This window comes from Eucalyptus grandis, chromosome 11, assembly GCF_016545825.1.
Source record: "Eucalyptus grandis isolate ANBG69807.140 chromosome 11, ASM1654582v1, whole genome shotgun sequence".
In the NCBI taxonomy this organism is placed as follows: Eukaryota; Viridiplantae; Streptophyta; class Magnoliopsida; order Myrtales; family Myrtaceae; genus Eucalyptus; species Eucalyptus grandis.
This window is the reverse complement of record NC_052622.1, coordinates 24,975,145-24,990,698: the sequence shown is the minus strand read 5'-3', so window position 1 is coordinate 24,990,698 and position 15,554 is coordinate 24,975,145. Positions and strand designations below refer to the sequence as shown.

At 36.9% G+C, this 15,554-nt stretch overlaps 2 protein-coding genes across 2 annotated transcripts; both read left to right on the top strand.

Moving 5' to 3' along the window:
* Window positions 1-5,560: 5,560 nt before the first annotated feature.
* On the top strand, window positions 5,561-6,287 carry LOC120289429 (wall-associated receptor kinase-like 4). The gene has a single exon (XM_039304316.1). The coding sequence runs from the start codon at window positions 5,587-5,589 to the stop codon at window positions 6,247-6,249; it is 663 nt and encodes a 220-aa protein (XP_039160250.1). The 5' UTR covers window positions 5,561-5,586; the 3' UTR covers window positions 6,250-6,287.
* A 41-nt stretch (window positions 6,288-6,328) lies between these two features.
* Window positions 6,329-15,183, top strand: LOC104425540 (wall-associated receptor kinase-like 9). The gene is made up of 3 exons (XM_010038247.3): window positions 6,329-6,465; window positions 6,634-6,747; window positions 13,874-15,183. The coding sequence occupies exons 1-3, from the start codon at window positions 6,396-6,398 to the stop codon at window positions 15,034-15,036; spliced, it is 1,347 nt and encodes a 448-aa protein (XP_010036549.2). The 5' UTR covers window positions 6,329-6,395; the 3' UTR covers window positions 15,037-15,183.
* Window positions 15,184-15,554: the final 371 nt, after the last annotated feature.

The following is a 15,554-nucleotide window of genomic DNA, read 5'->3' as shown; positions in this document are numbered from 1 at the left end:
CAATTCAATTGCGTGGAAGCAAAAGACCTCTCGTGATTCACATACATCTTTTTTCCTCTTTTGGGGGGCCAAAGTAACATTGCCAAGTGCTTTTATTGATTGCTTGAGCACAAAAAGCGTCGGACTAAGAACAATCAAAATGAATTTCGCTTCAATAATGGGGAGAGGTCGTGGGACACGCACATCGCACTACAATTAAACAAGTTAAAGAGGAAATCGCTTTTGCTTTAGCAAAGTGATTTTTGGTTTCACCTTTGCAGATCGAAAAGATGCCCAGCCCAGCCATTTCATTTGTCGAGAGAGAGAGAAAAAAAAAAAAAAACGTCTTGGTCGTCTTAGTCTAAATTGAGGGATTTCGCCATTTCAAAAGGCATCCTTGTTGTGGAAATGGTTTTCTTTTTCGATTAGGAGAAAGAACGTACTAGGAATACCAGAGTGGGGCCATCAAAAGTCTAAGTCCACTCACAATAAATCATTTCAATTCATTTGATAATGCTCCTAGTCTTTTCTCATGAGAAAAGATGAGGACAAAGTTCTGGCCACGACAGTGGGAACAGTCGCGCTCGGCTGCCTAGGTTGGCGACGTCTACCTTTGGAGCTTTGATCTTTCTCTCATCAAGGAAGCATCCCAAGCAGATACCAGGAAGTAACAGAGCTTTGTAATGACATATGCGTACGGTACAGGAAATTTCAATCCCTTCTTTCACGTAAATAACACTATCAAGGTCCCTATCAATGTTCCCTTTTTCTCCATAGTGTTATGTCTATACGCACACAAAACGTGAAAATCATGTTGAACTCTGTGTTTCAACTGTCAAGCTCAATTTGCAGAATTAGTAGAAATTGAAAGTAAAAGAAAAAAACACACACAAAATGTGAAATAAAAAAATAAGCGTAATTGTACAAAAATTGCCCCTTTCAACGAGCATGTATAACTTTATTATATACGTAGAGGAATTTTAGTATTCCAACTATCAAGTTATTGAGATAATAGAATCAAAGCACATACATAATTAGAAAAGTCAATCTCCAATTGAATTCACTAATATGCTCAATTACGATGTACCTTCCCCATCTTCTAAGTGAAACGAAGTCATATTGAATAGACATTGTTGATTGTAGAGGGCTTCTCGTACATTTTTTTATAGATATTCATTAAATTTGTATGGTCTTCTCTTCCACAATGTTGAATGTGACAATCAAGTAACACCCAATGCATGTCTATCCATTACATCCCAATTAGCTTGCTTAATTGACTTTGGCTCTCCCTAGACAAACCCTAGACAAAGGTAAGCACGGATTCCTCCAGTACATATTATCCTTAATATGCATCTTTGAAAACCAAAGTCCTTCCCATCAAATTTGTTGATTTTTACATTTCCTTCTTTTGTAGCCATCAATCTACTTCAAGTTAGCCTAACTATCTTTTATATCAATTTTTTTTTTTTTTTGAAAACAAGTTATTGAAAAGTTTAATAAATAGATTAAGGCAATTAATTGAACATCATATTTATGTGGTTTGGTCGGTGTAACCAACTCCACTAGGAGAATAGCACAAGGTTGCATGATAGATAGAGGATATACAATAAAGATTATAATCACACTCAAGTCACAACCCTCTTTAGTGCTTCTTAGACCTAGTTATGCCAATAACTTATAGTGTTTAGCCCATTCAATTTTTTGCAAAACAATCTCTTATAGTATACATAAATTCTTACCACAAGACTTTGTCACGTTACAAAACACTTGCAATTTCTTTGGGATATAATTGAAGAGTGTGCCGCACAATTAATTGTTACGGCCAAAAACTCTCCTCCCACTCACTAGTGGCCAAAAACCAACAAAATCCACCTCTTAACATATATTCTCAGCCACATTTAAAATGAAATATATATAATCTCAGCCATATTTAAAATGAAATATTGTTCGTAATATGCGGCAATGTATGGGTGCTTGTGTCATGGCATGAATGCATACATATGCTCATTCAGAGGTCCAACTTTTCAAATTCTAAATATTGCCAATACCCATTTGATAGTTAGAGATCTTATGGTGATTCCGAGGTTTTTTCTTTTTTTATAATAGTCGTGACTCCAAAAAAGTGTATGGAATTAAAAGATCCTATCTCCATTGGAGGAATGACATGGAGGAAGGTTTTTACATGAGCTTGATCAGAATTAAGAAGTTGAGCCATTAAATATTTCAATTCTCCAAAAAAAAAAAAAAAGGCTGTCTACAAGGTTAGTGTACTTATTTGTTTCGGACAAGTGCAAAGTACAATAGAATTTTAAAACTTTTAAATAATTCAATCAAATCCTAAAACTTATTAAGTTGATACGATAAAATCTCTCCGTTAACTCCACTCAATTTGGCCAATAGAACATACTAACGTGGCTTCATTTTTTTAATTATGTTCTAAAAACACATGGGACCGATGTGGTGTCCACCAAGCATCACATAAAAAAAGAACTTGAAAATTAATAAGAGAAAAAAGAATTATGCCAAAACTTGACCTTTTTAAAAAAAAAATATTTTCACCAATATGTTGCCGTAGTATATACAATTATGTGTGAGTGGCACGAGGTGTTTGCTACTACAGATCACTCAACTAGGACAAGCACCACATCATAAAAATGATGAGGACTACAATTAAACAAGTTAAAGAGGAAATCACTTTTGCTTTAGTAAAGTGATTTTTCGTTTCACCTTTGCAGATCGAAAAGATGCCCAGCCCAGCCATTTCATTTGTCGAGAGAGAGAGAGAGAGAGAGAGAGAGAGAGAGAAAAGACGTCTTGGTCGTCGTAGTCTAAATTGAGTGATTTCGCCATTTAGAAAGGCATCCTTGTTGTGGATAATGGTTTTCTTTTTCGATAAGGAGAAAGAAAGTACTAGGAATACCAGAGTGGGGCCATCAAAAGTCTAAGTCCACTCACAATAATTCATTTCAATTCATTTAATAATGCTCCTAGTCTTTTCTCATGAAAAAAGATGAGGACAAAGTTCTGGCCACGACAGTGGGAACAGTCGCGCTCGGCAGCCTAAGTTGGCGACGTCTACCTTTGGAGCTTTGATCTTTCTCTCATCAAGGAAGCATCCCAAGCAGATACCAGGAAGTAACAGAGCTGTGTAATGAATAATGCGTATGGTACAGGAAATTTCAATCCCTTCTTTCACGTAAATAACACTATCAAGGTCCCTGTCAATATTCCCTTTTTCTCCGTAGTGTTAGGTCTATACGCACACAAAACGTGAAAATCATGTCGAACTCTGTGTTTCAACTGTCCAGCTCAATTCGTAGAATTAGTAGAAATTGAAAGTAAAAGAAAAAAACACACACACACAAAATGCGAAATAAAAAATAAGTGTAATTGTACAAAAATTGCGCCTTTCAACGAGCATGTATAACTTTATTATATACATAGAGGAATTTTAGTATTCCAACTATCAAGCTATTGAGAAAATAAAATCAAAGCACATACATTATTAGAAAAGTCAATCTCCAATTGAATTCACTAATATGCTCAATTACGATGTACCTTCGCCCATCTTCTAAGTGAAACAAAGTCATATTGAATAGGCATTGTTGATTGTAGAGGGCTTATCGTACATTTTTTTTATAGATATTTATTAGATTTGTATGGCCTTCTCTTCCACAATGTTCAACGTGACAATCAAGTAACACCCAATGCTTAATTGACTTTGGCTCTCCCTAGACAAAGGTAAGCACAGATTCCTCCAGTACATATTATCCTTAATATGCATCTTTGAAATCAAAGTCCTTCCCATCAAATTTGTTAATTTTTACATTTCCTTCTTTTGTAGCCATCAATCTACTTCAACTCAGCCTAACTATCTTTTATACCAATTTTTTTGTGAAAACAAATTATCAAAAAGTTTAAAATAGATTAAGACAATTAATTGAACATCATATTTACGTGGTTTGGTTAGTGTAACCAACTCCACTAGGAGAACGGCATAAGGTTGCATGATAAATAGAGGAGATATAATAAAGATTATAATCACACTCAAGTCACAACCCTCTTTAGTGCTTCTTAGACCTAGTTATGCCAATAACTTATAGTGTTTAGCCCATTCAATTTTTTGCAAAACAATCTCGTATAGAAACACTTTGTCACGTTACAAAACACTTGCAATTTCTTTGGGATATAATTGAAGAGTGTGCCGCACAATTAATTGTTACGGCCAAAAACTCTCCTCCCGCTCACTAGTGGCTAAAAACCAACAAACTCTCAGCCATATTTAAAATGAAATATCGTTCGTAATATGCGGCAATGTATGGGTGCTTTGTTCATGGCATGAATGCATACATATGCTCATTCAGAGGTCCAACTTTTCAAATTCTGAATATTGTCAATACCCATTTGATAGTTAGAGATATTCCATTGATTCCGAGGTTTTTTCTTTTCTTATAATAGTCGTGACTCCAAAAAAGTGCATGGAATTAAAAGATCCTATCTCCATGGAGGAATGACATGGAGGAAGGTTTTTACATGAGCTCAATCAAAGCTAAGAATTTTGAGCCATTAAATATTTCAATTCTCCAAAAAAAAAAAAAAAAAAAAAAAAAGGCTATCTACAGGGTCAATGTGTTTATTTGTTTTGAACATGCACAAAGTACATTTTAAAACTTTTAAATAATTCAATCAAATCCTAAAACTTATTAAATTGATACGATAAAATCTCTCCATTAACTCCATTCAATTTGGCCAACAAAACATACTAATGTGGCTTCATTTTTTAATTATGTTCTAAAAACACATGGCACCAATGTGGTATCCACCAAGCGCCACATCAAAAAAGAATTTGAAAATTAATAAGAGAAAAAAGAAATACGCCGAAACTTGACCTTTTTTAAAATTTTTCACCAATACGTTGCCGTAGTATATACAATTATGTGTGAGTGGCACGAGGTATTTGCTACTACAGATCACTCAACCAAGACAAGCACCACATCAAAATATATATATATAGAACTTGAAAATTTAATAAGGAAAACAATGCTGATGTGACATTTTTTATTATATTCACCAATTAGTTGCTGCAGTATACACAGTTACTTATTAGGCATGAGCCAGTATATTGCTTCGGTTTCACTGTTGCCATCGTTGGCGAAAGAATAATACCGGGGGAGAGGCAACGAGGACATGCACAGATACTTCCGAAATACCCCATTTCACGGCACCTTTCAAGCCTTGTCCTCATGTGGATCCAGGACAAAGGAGGAGTCTTCAAAGACGTCCAATCTGAAAATGACTTAGAGCCTATCTGAAAGGAGACATTTCAACGGGGAACAAAAGAAAATATCTCCAAATCTCATCACTTTTAATATCTCTGTGTTTATTTGGTTAATTTCTTCCTTTTTCATATTCAGCTGAGACTGAAATATAATAATCGTGATTGCCATCAAAGCAGAACCCTGAAGTTTTGACAGTTCTGCTCAAGAAAGTATCCTCGGATATGATGGCATCCACGACACCAGAAGAAAGAGCCGTAAAAGTAGCTGCGCCCTCCGTTCATTCCTCGAACAGGTCCACGATTTCCTGAGAAAAGAAGCGGGAACAAGAATGTTTCAGATTCTTCTGCTCCTAGGGTCGCTTTTGCTTCATGAACAAGCCTCGCTAGCAGCTCCCCCGGTGAAGGGAAATTGCCCGCAAACATGTGGTGGCGTCACCATTCCCTTCCCCTTCGGGATTGGAACTGGGTGTTTCCTGGATGAGTGGTACGAGATTGTCTGCCAGGAAAGCAGCGATGGTGGCGTCCCAATACTGAACAAGCCCAACTTGACGGTGCTCAACATTTCGCTACCCGATGTCCATGGCGAAAGGAACGGCATGGTACGGGTCAGTCTTCCCATAATCTACTCGTCGAAAGTGAACTGCGGGGGAAATAAAAGCTTCACGCCTGTGAGCTTGAATGGAAGCCAGTTCATCTTTTCAGAGACGAGGAACGTCTTCGCCGCAGTTGGTTGTGACGTATGCGCTCTAGTGGATGGCACAAAGTCTGCGATCATAGGATGCAAGTCCGTTTGCAGAAAAGATAACAACGTCAGTAGGAAGAATTGTTCGGGCAATGACGGATGCTGCCACACCATGATTACCTCGGATCTTCGAGCTTTCAACGTCACTTTCCGGCCTGACAAGAATTCAGCAAAGAAGAGAAGTGCCAGTATGCCTTCTTGGGAGATAGCTCGTACTTCGCACCTTCAACTACAGACTTCGATAAGTTGAAGGAGAGCGGGCGGTTCCCAGCGGTGCTAGAATGGGGGATAGCTAAATCCTCCCGAGCTGCGTTAGAGATTTACAAAAGTGGCCTCATCTCTGGCGATTCCTATAACTGCAGCAGCGACAGCTTCAATTTAGCATATCGCAAGGTGATGCCGTTTCTGCAGTGTTATTGCCGTAAGGGCTTCACCGGTAACCCCTATATTAAAGATGGATGCGAAGGTAAGACCAGTTACATATTATCACACCAATCATTGGAAACACAACATCGAAACACTGTACTAATAAAGAGAAGTAGCTCTTTGAAGGCTGAAGTAGCTTTACATGCAATCCTAAACACCCAATAAAGAGACGAAGCTCTACGAATTTTGATTGTCATCTTTTGTTCAGATGTCGATGAATGCAAAGATCTGACCAATCGGTGCCCTGGAAGAAAGTGCGTGAATCGACGCGGTTCCTTTGAATGTGTCGAAGGCAGCAAGACAGTCAAATTTCTCCTCGTAGGTAAGTAAATTTCTTCATTCTGTCATGATCATGAACAAGGATTATCCATCTTTTGTGCACCCAGATTCGCAAATATCACATCCTCATTAAAAATAACGGCAACATTAAAAAGTAACGGCAACGTGAAGTCTATAAGTGATAAAACCCACAATTTAGAAAATGTTATATAGCCTGATGCATTTTCAGTGGATTGGATGTTTGTTGTTTCTACATAGCTCTTCGGAATTCAAGTTTGCTGTTTGATTTGGGCACATTTTTTTCCTACAATTGTAGCCTAAATAGTTTATAGTCTTTAACTTGGTTGACTCAACAACAAATACAGTACGTCAAACCTTACACCAGGTTTTTACCTTTTTGCCCTTAATACATAATCTGGATCGACCAATAAGAACTCTGCTTGTTTTTCTTTGGCTGCTGCTCGACTGATTAGATGGCTGTTCTGTTATATGCTAAATTTTCACAAGGAGAATTTTTCCCCAATCACATTAACATTTTGGCGGCTGGCTTTCCTCGTGAAGTAGGTATCAGGAATCACACTAAACCATGAGTCTCTAGTATATTTATCGTTTCTCATGGATTTCTCTAGTAATTGTTGTGGAAAACATGAAATCAATCAACAAAGTAGATAAAACAAAAAAATAAATCGAATACCATATATACGCAATTCAGCCAGCGTGACCTACGTACGTAGGAAAAGTAACACAAAATTTCATTATAAATCAAGTAATACGATACAGATTACAACCACACTCGAAATACTCATATACTCTTAGTATTTTTCAGCCCAATTACATTCAATAGCTCACATATTATTTAGCCCCCACAATTGCTCACAAAATAATCTCTTGATCTCACAAAAGAATTATACAAATCTCAACACAAATTTTTGACTGCTTCACGAGCACTAGCTCCTCTTACTACCTCTTATATATAGATAAAAGCTGGATCCAGAACTGGAAACCTACTCAAGCTAGGTAACCACTCAAATAGGAAATCAACTCCAACTAGAAAAACTATTTAAATTAGGAAATTTTCCTTTTCGAGCCAAATTGAAGACATATCATCAACAATGTCCATCATGGCATGACATTTAAGCCAAGTCACAATCATTTCGATGAATCCAAACTTCATCACTACTCTCCCACTACCCGGCATGGACTTAACCCCAATGACACAATTGGACTTCACCATAATCGTGGAACTTCATCAAAACATAAAATCCACTTGCACATTTAATCTCTCCACAAGGATTTTCTAAAAATACCTCATCAATCATTGATAAAGCAAAACCAACATTGCATCCATAATTGTTAGGAGATTGAACATGCACCTTGTTAAACTTGGTAGTTACAGCAATCATTGGATTTATAGGCTCCATCTTGTAACATACACCATTTGTGTTGAATACTGCACAAGTACTCGCTATCTCAGGAGTTTCTAATTGTAATTCCACCTTGAGCTAAACAACATCAAAATCCGTATAACATTACCACAAACACTCCTAGAAAAAGTACTTGAGACTTGTCAAATGTAACATCTCCACTGATAATAGGTGAATTTAATTTCGGGCATCATAATCAATAATCCCGCTCACTTTGTGCATAACCTAAGAACACACACTTCTTTCCCTCCCATCAAGCATACCACCAATCACTTGAACATAACATAGGAACCATATATTCTAAGCACATAATAAACAACAACTTACCTAGCCACGCTTCTTCAAGAGTCCGGCATCCAATCACACTTGATGGGGACCTATTCACCAGATAGCTTGCCGTATTAAGCACATTCCCTTGAGATTTCCTAACCATACTAACACTAGAGAGCATTTTATGGCTCATATTTAGTAATATTCATCTCATTAACTCTGCAACCTATTGTGGTTTAATGGCGCTAGTGTAGTATCTCACTATGCCTTCCTTCATATAGCTTAATCGCCTTGCTAGTCTCATTGTCGATCAAGGCTCTCAACTGCTTGATCCTAGCAAGAACATCAAACTTGTGCCTTAGCACAAATATTATAGTCTTTCTCAAGTAGTCATCTATAACTGTTAGCATTAATCTAACACTCTTCCTCGAAGAAAATTGTGACAGTCTACAAATATTGAAGAGAATCAACTTTGCAATCTTTAACGTTTTTTCCATCAATTGTATTGAATTGCATTTTTTGTCGTTTGTCTAAGTCACAATACCTACATACCTTCAAGTTCTTAGCCACATAATCACACAATAGATTCCTATTGCTTAGAAACTTTAGGCTTCTCTTGCCAATGTGTCCTGGACACATGCCACAATTCAAATCTTGAATAGATGCATCAAATGTTTCGTAGTGAAGTCCATCGTTGTCTCACCTCAAAACTCATACAAGCCGTCGTGCTTAATTCTTTTCATTACCACCAATGCACCTCAAACAACTTTCTAAACCCCACTTTTTGAAAATTACTTAAACTCAACTAAATCTATGGCACTCAAGGATATTCAATTCTTCTTCAATTCTAGAACGTGTCTCACCTCAATTGATGTCCTCCAAATAGCATTATAACTTATGATTTTAATATCACCAACACCCACAACATTGCGTTCAACGTTGTTCTTTAATTGCACTTTACTACTATCCGTACACTGATAAGTTGTAAATGAATTCCTATTTGATGCAATGTGAAATGAATGATGAATCCAGAAGCTATTCGTTAAACAACGAATCCTCAATGATATAGAAAACATAATTAGCTTCTAAAATACAATTAGCTACAGTTACAACATCATTAGTAGGCAATCTCTTATAAGATGCAACTCCAATAGACCACACAATTAGTTCTAGACGAACTATGATTGTTCATATACACCTTACTTCTACTAACACGTGTACTAGTTTTCTTCTACCTTCACCTACTAAAGTAGCAGGCACAAGTTTACTAAATTATTTTTTATGGATGTTGTCACTCAAGATGAGATCATGAACCTAATCAAATGTCAAGCTTTCAGATTCAAAAGAATTGTTAAAAACAATAACAATAGTTTTCTAACTATTAGTAATGAGGATAATAAAATCAAAGCGCATGCCTCATTAACTAAACTCAAGTGACTCACAACCATATTTAATTCATTGATATGCTAACAAAATAAGGAAATAAATCAGATACCAAATTTATATTGACACATTTTCACAACAAAGATGTCTTTACATGAACTCCCAATTACACCCAATAATTCCATAGTATTTAGTTTTCATTATTACTCATGAGATCATCGCATCAAGTAGAACTTGTGGATTGCAGAGAGCTTCTCATATTTATTCAATAGGGCCTTCATCAAACCCTCGATGCTTGTTTGATCATCGTTTGGAAAAATTGCATTTACAATTATGTTTGGAGTAAGAGTTGAGATTGAGCAGTTCAACATGAGGTATAAATGAGTTATACAACATTAAGACATGTTCCCTATCAATAACTCAAGATTTAGCAAAGGCATTGGATGGCAAGGATAAATTACCATAAACAATGAAACAAACCGATAAGGTGGAGTTGATGGAGAAGGCGAAATGCATAATCTTGTTGAATCCATTTGATAAGGTGTTGGTTGAAGTTGTTAAATAGAAGGATGTCGTAGCATTGTGGGCAAAACTTGAGGCACTTTATCTGATATAGGATTTGAACAATCGCTTGTATATACTGAAAATGATGTTTCAATTTTGGGAAGTTAAAGCAAATCCATCGGAGCCCATTTGAATGAGTTTAACAAACTCATGATGGACTTGAAGAACATCAATAAGACTTGCCTAGTAAGAAGCAAAGCATGATGTTGTTCATGTCTCTATCAGTTTCTTCTTATCACTTTATTAATTCACAAACATGGGGGGGGACTAATTACCTTAAAAGACATAAAGTTTGCCTTGTGTTTTAAGTAGTGAAAAAAGAAGCTACGAGAAGATAATCTAGTCTAAGATACGTTGCATGGTTTGATTATTTGGGATGGAGACAAATGTAAAAGTTCCAAAGCTCGGAGATGAAAGGGCCATTCTTCATCAAGGTCAAATATTCAAAACATTTGATGTTATCACTGTAATGAGGTAAGCCAATATAAGAGTGATTGTCCAAATACAATAATAAAAGAGTCAAGGTGGAGTTTACAAGCCATGATAATTTTGTTACTAGAAAATATAATAGTTCCAATGGTGCTGATGATGTGTTAATAATCATCATGAGTTCATCAAATAATGATTACATGCTTGAGTCTTATGGCTTCTCATAAGCACTAGTTTACTACACTTCCATGTACAAAAGGTGGTAAGGTGCTTATGGAAAACAATGGTGCTTATGAAGTAATAAGGACCAGAACATTTCTTAATAAAATGCACAACAAAGTGGTGAGAACGTTGACTGACGCAAGACATGTATTGGAATTGAGAGAGAATCTTATCTTGCTCAGTGCTCTTGACAAGTTTGGATATCGGATCCCCACTAAAGGTAGATTTTTTAAGATCTTTGAGGTATGCTTATTGGGATGCGAGTGAAAATAGACTGCCAATTATATCTCCTCTAGGGAACGACGGTAATTGACTCATCTATTAGATTCTTCAAGGCTTCAGTCAAGACACAACCCAATTGTGGTACATGAGACTCTATACATGAGTGAGAGGGAGATGACTTTTCTAAGTCAAAGGGGTTTACTGGGTGACAAAAAAACCAAGAAGCTAACTATACATGGGTAGTTAACGAACAATGGAGTTCAATATGACATTTCGCTAGACCTCGAAGATTGTAGATTGCATATTCTTAGCCTTATGGGGATCTTCTCAAGTACATTCCAAGGGTAGTGCTAATATGTTGTTTTTTGTTGATCACATTTTGAGGAAAGTCAAGATTTATCTTCATAAGGAGGAGCTTAGTTGGTTCAAATCATGTAAGGTGATGATTGAAAAGTGGATAGGAAGAAAGATCATATGCCTAAGAACAAATAAAGGGTTGGAATTTTTCAAATGAGCTTGGCCAGTTTTGTGCCTAAGAAGGCATAGTGAAATACCACATTGTTGCCAATACACCATGACTGAATAGTCACAAAACTAATGAACAAAATTATGTTGGAGAGATCTCGCACTTTTTACTCTCTAATGCTGGATAAATTGAGATTTTTGGGTCATAACAATGAATACCACTTGTTGGTTAGTGAATAGATTACCATCACCATTAATTGATTAAAAAACTCTGAAACGTGGTAGGTAATAGTTGATTATAACAAATTGAGAGTATTCAGTTGCCCTACTTATGTTTGTGTGAGTGATGGTGCCAGAGCTAGGACCAAGGATGTGCATATTCTTAGGCTATGCAAATGGGGTGAAAGAATATAGGTTGTGGCACAATGATGAAGATTCAATTGGTTTTATGTTTAGAGAGATGTTACCTTTGATAAATCTGCTCTATTTTAAATTAGGAATACATATTGATTGTAGAGAAAAATCTAGACAATGTTCAAAAATAGGTGGAGCTTTAGAAAGAGCTTAAAGATGTTTACAATGTAGTTGATGTGTCAATGTTTATAGAGTCGCTAGATTCCATAGCAATTGACAATTGTTTCGAGATCACAATTGACTAAGCAATGAGATGGTCAATGGAGTCGGATGAGATAGAGTAACAATTAAATGCAGATATTGAAATAGATAATTTTGGTGCAGCGGAGATAGCTCTAGCTATGGAGATGCTAAGAGTGAAGATTGCTAAAATGGTTGCTAGTGGCTTGAAGGAGTTATTCAAGAAAGTGTAGAGACACTTCAGCATGCAGTTGGAAAATTTTATAAGTACCCCACTTGTTGCATATCATAATTTGTCAAGACTATCGAAGTGTACTTGGATAGAGGTAGAGCATCTATCCCATGCTTTACATGCTAGTGCTATTGATTGTCTAAGTAATGTCATAGGTAGTCCTTGGATTGATCTTTCACATGTAGTATGAAGAATATATACGGTTAATTTATTGTGATGCTGTGAAGTGGATCCTCCTCAATTTGTTAGGGACAACATAAATTCAGGTGTGTTTTGGGAAATATAGTTCTAATAGTGTGGCAATAACTGAGTTTGCTAACCTGTGTCATGCAAGGAACCTCGAGGATGGTCGATTTATGAGCAGTTATGCAATTTCTTCCATCAATTGTGTTGCCAATTGGAAGGCATCATTGAGAGACATGATAATTTTGTTGGCAATTTAAACTAAAAACACGATGACAACAAAAGGAGTTTAAGAGGTGGTGCTATCTAATGACTTGGTTAATGCCCATATGACATTAGGTTGATGTAGTGTTCATGAAAGTCATAGGTATCATTGGAGAATCAAGTTCGTTGGTGACAAAAAATTTCGCATTAGATAATAGCATTTTTCAAGAGAGGATGTAATCATGAAGAAGCTTGTTGTGATGGAGAATATTGGAGACATATGGATCAACTTCATTCCTCTAGACAAGTCCAAGCTCAATTTAAGTTTGATAGACATCTTTGATGGTTGAGTGGGGGGTGTCATAAGAGCTGTATAGATGATGAGCACTATAACTTGACTATAAATGTGGAGCCAATGTGGAGATTATCGAGAATATGTCTTAAGTTTGAACCCATAAGGAAAACTCGATCCGAATAGGTTTCTTGGCTTGAGTAGTATTACTAATTTGAGTAGGCTTATTAAAAGAGATTTCCTATTTTGGATATAAATACACACACACACACACACACACACACACACACACACATATATATATATATATATATATATATATTTCTACTTAATTATTATGCACTAGAGTAAACAATGGGTTGTTAGGGTTCTTTTTCTATGAGTCTTGTGAGTGAGTCTGTGAGAAATTGTGAGATAATACTTGTAAGTTTTGCTTTAGGGGTAATATAGGACTAGGAAACACTTGAACAATTATAAATTCTATGTTATCTAGATTTATAATAGATTTTTTAGCAATCTGCTTTCCCTGTGTAGTAATATCTTGATCTTACTTGTTGATTTCTCTAGTGATTTCTTCTTCATGTGTTGAACTAAAATTGCATAATTTGTTAGCTTCAGTGTTATTTTACAGCACAAATCCTTGATGCTTGCTTTTGGTAATCCTTGTCCTATTTTAATAAACCAGGTATCGGAGCAGGCCTAGGGGTACTACTCTTGCTTCTTTTGTTATGGCTGTTGTACAATTTCATGAAGAGAAGGAAAGAAATCAAGCTCAAAGAGAGGTACTTCAAACAGAATGGGGGTCTCTTGTTGCAGCAACAACTGTGTTCATCCGAGACCAATGTTGACAAGAATAAATTGTTCAATTCCAAAGATTTGGAGAAGGCCACCGACAATTTCAACAAGAATAGAATACTTGGCCAAGGCGGGCAAGGAACCGTCTACAAGGGTATGCTTGCGGATGGAGGAATTGTCGCCATTAAGAAGTCAAAGGCGATTGATAAGGGAAAAGTCAAACAGTTCATTAATGAGATTGTCATTCTCTCGCAAATCAACCATAGGAATGTGGTTAAGCTACTTGGGTGTTGCTTGGAAACAGAGTCGCCACTTTTGGTGTACGAATTCATACCGAATGGGACTCTCTTCCAGTACTTACATGACTCTCTTGTATCATGGGGGACACGCCTTCAAATTGCCACCGATGTAGCGGGAGCCTTGTCCTATCTACATTCATCGGCAACAATCCCAATCTATCATCGGGACATCAAGTCTACTAATATTCTCTTGGACGATAGGTACCATGCAAAAGTGGCTGATTTTGGCACTTCCAAATCCCTTTCCCTCTATCAAACTCACGTGACTACAGTAATCCAAGGGACATTTGGGTACTTAGATCCTGAGTATTTTCAATCGTGTCAGTTAACAGAAAAGAGCGATGTGTACAGTTTTGGTGTGGTCCTCGTCGAACTCTTGACAGGGCAAAAGCCAATCTTGCTTCTTGGAGATGAGGACGAGAAAAACCTTGCAAGCTATTTTCTCCTGTCGATGGACGAGAACTGCCTGTTCGACATAGTTGACCCTCAAGTTCTGAAGCAAGGCAAGGAAGAAGGGATCGTCGCCTTTGCCAACATCGCAAGAGGGTGCCTGAACTTACATGGGAAGATGCGACCTACGATGAGAGAAGTGGCTAGTGAACTGGAGCGAATTAGAAAGCTGGAGAATCCCGCCATTAGGCATGGACATACTCATGAGAAGAGGGAGACGAGTACGCGTTGGGATTCTGTTGGGTCCGCAGACATAATCTCGCTATCGGACTTGCAGCCACTCATGTGGAGTGAATCGATGTAAATTAGTTCTATCTAGATTTTCTTAGGTGTGTTAATACTTCAAGAAGAATATCAGGATTTTGTTGTGTGTAATTGTCAAAAGACGGAAAATATAATTTCGTATGTCGCACTCTCCTTTGATGGAATAAAACAAGAAACTTGGTTGTCATGTATCTTAGAAGAAAGTCAGTATAGGATGTGAAATTTATCACATTATTTAGAGACAATTTAACGAATTGAATCAAAGTGTTTAGGTGGGAAGGATCTCTTCTAGCCCATGAGGAAAAAATAATCTTTTAAAAACGTGGACAGGTAATGGGAAAAGACATCGAATATGTGTTGTGTTAGTGGTCAGCTGTGTCATGATTGCACCTATGACGAATTTATGCTCATGGGCACTGCTACCTTGTGTGGAGAGGAACTATTGACACGTCAGTGGGGCTATGTTGACAAGGTCGTTTCTAAGATCTCAAGTGATGTTGAGTAGTTGTAACTCAAACCTAATATTCTGCAACTAATGCAAGACTCTTGTCATACGTT

Bases quoted from the DNA above. Each gene is read 5' to 3' on its own strand.
- LOC120289429 (XM_039304316.1), top strand. From the start codon at position 5,587: ATGTTTCAGATTCTTCTGCTCCTAGGGTCGCTTTTGCTTCATGAACAA.
- LOC104425540 (XM_010038247.3), top strand. From the start codon at position 6,396: ATGCCGTTTCTGCAGTGTTATTGCCGTAAGGGCTTCACCGGTAACCCC. The intron at 6,466-6,633 runs GTAAGACCAGTT...TCTTTTGTTCAG, and splicing joins TATTAAAGATGGATGCGAAG to ATGTCGATGAATGCAAAGAT. The intron at 6,748-13,873 runs GTAAGTAAATTT...TTAATAAACCAG, and splicing joins AGTCAAATTTCTCCTCGTAG to GTATCGGAGCAGGCCTAGGG.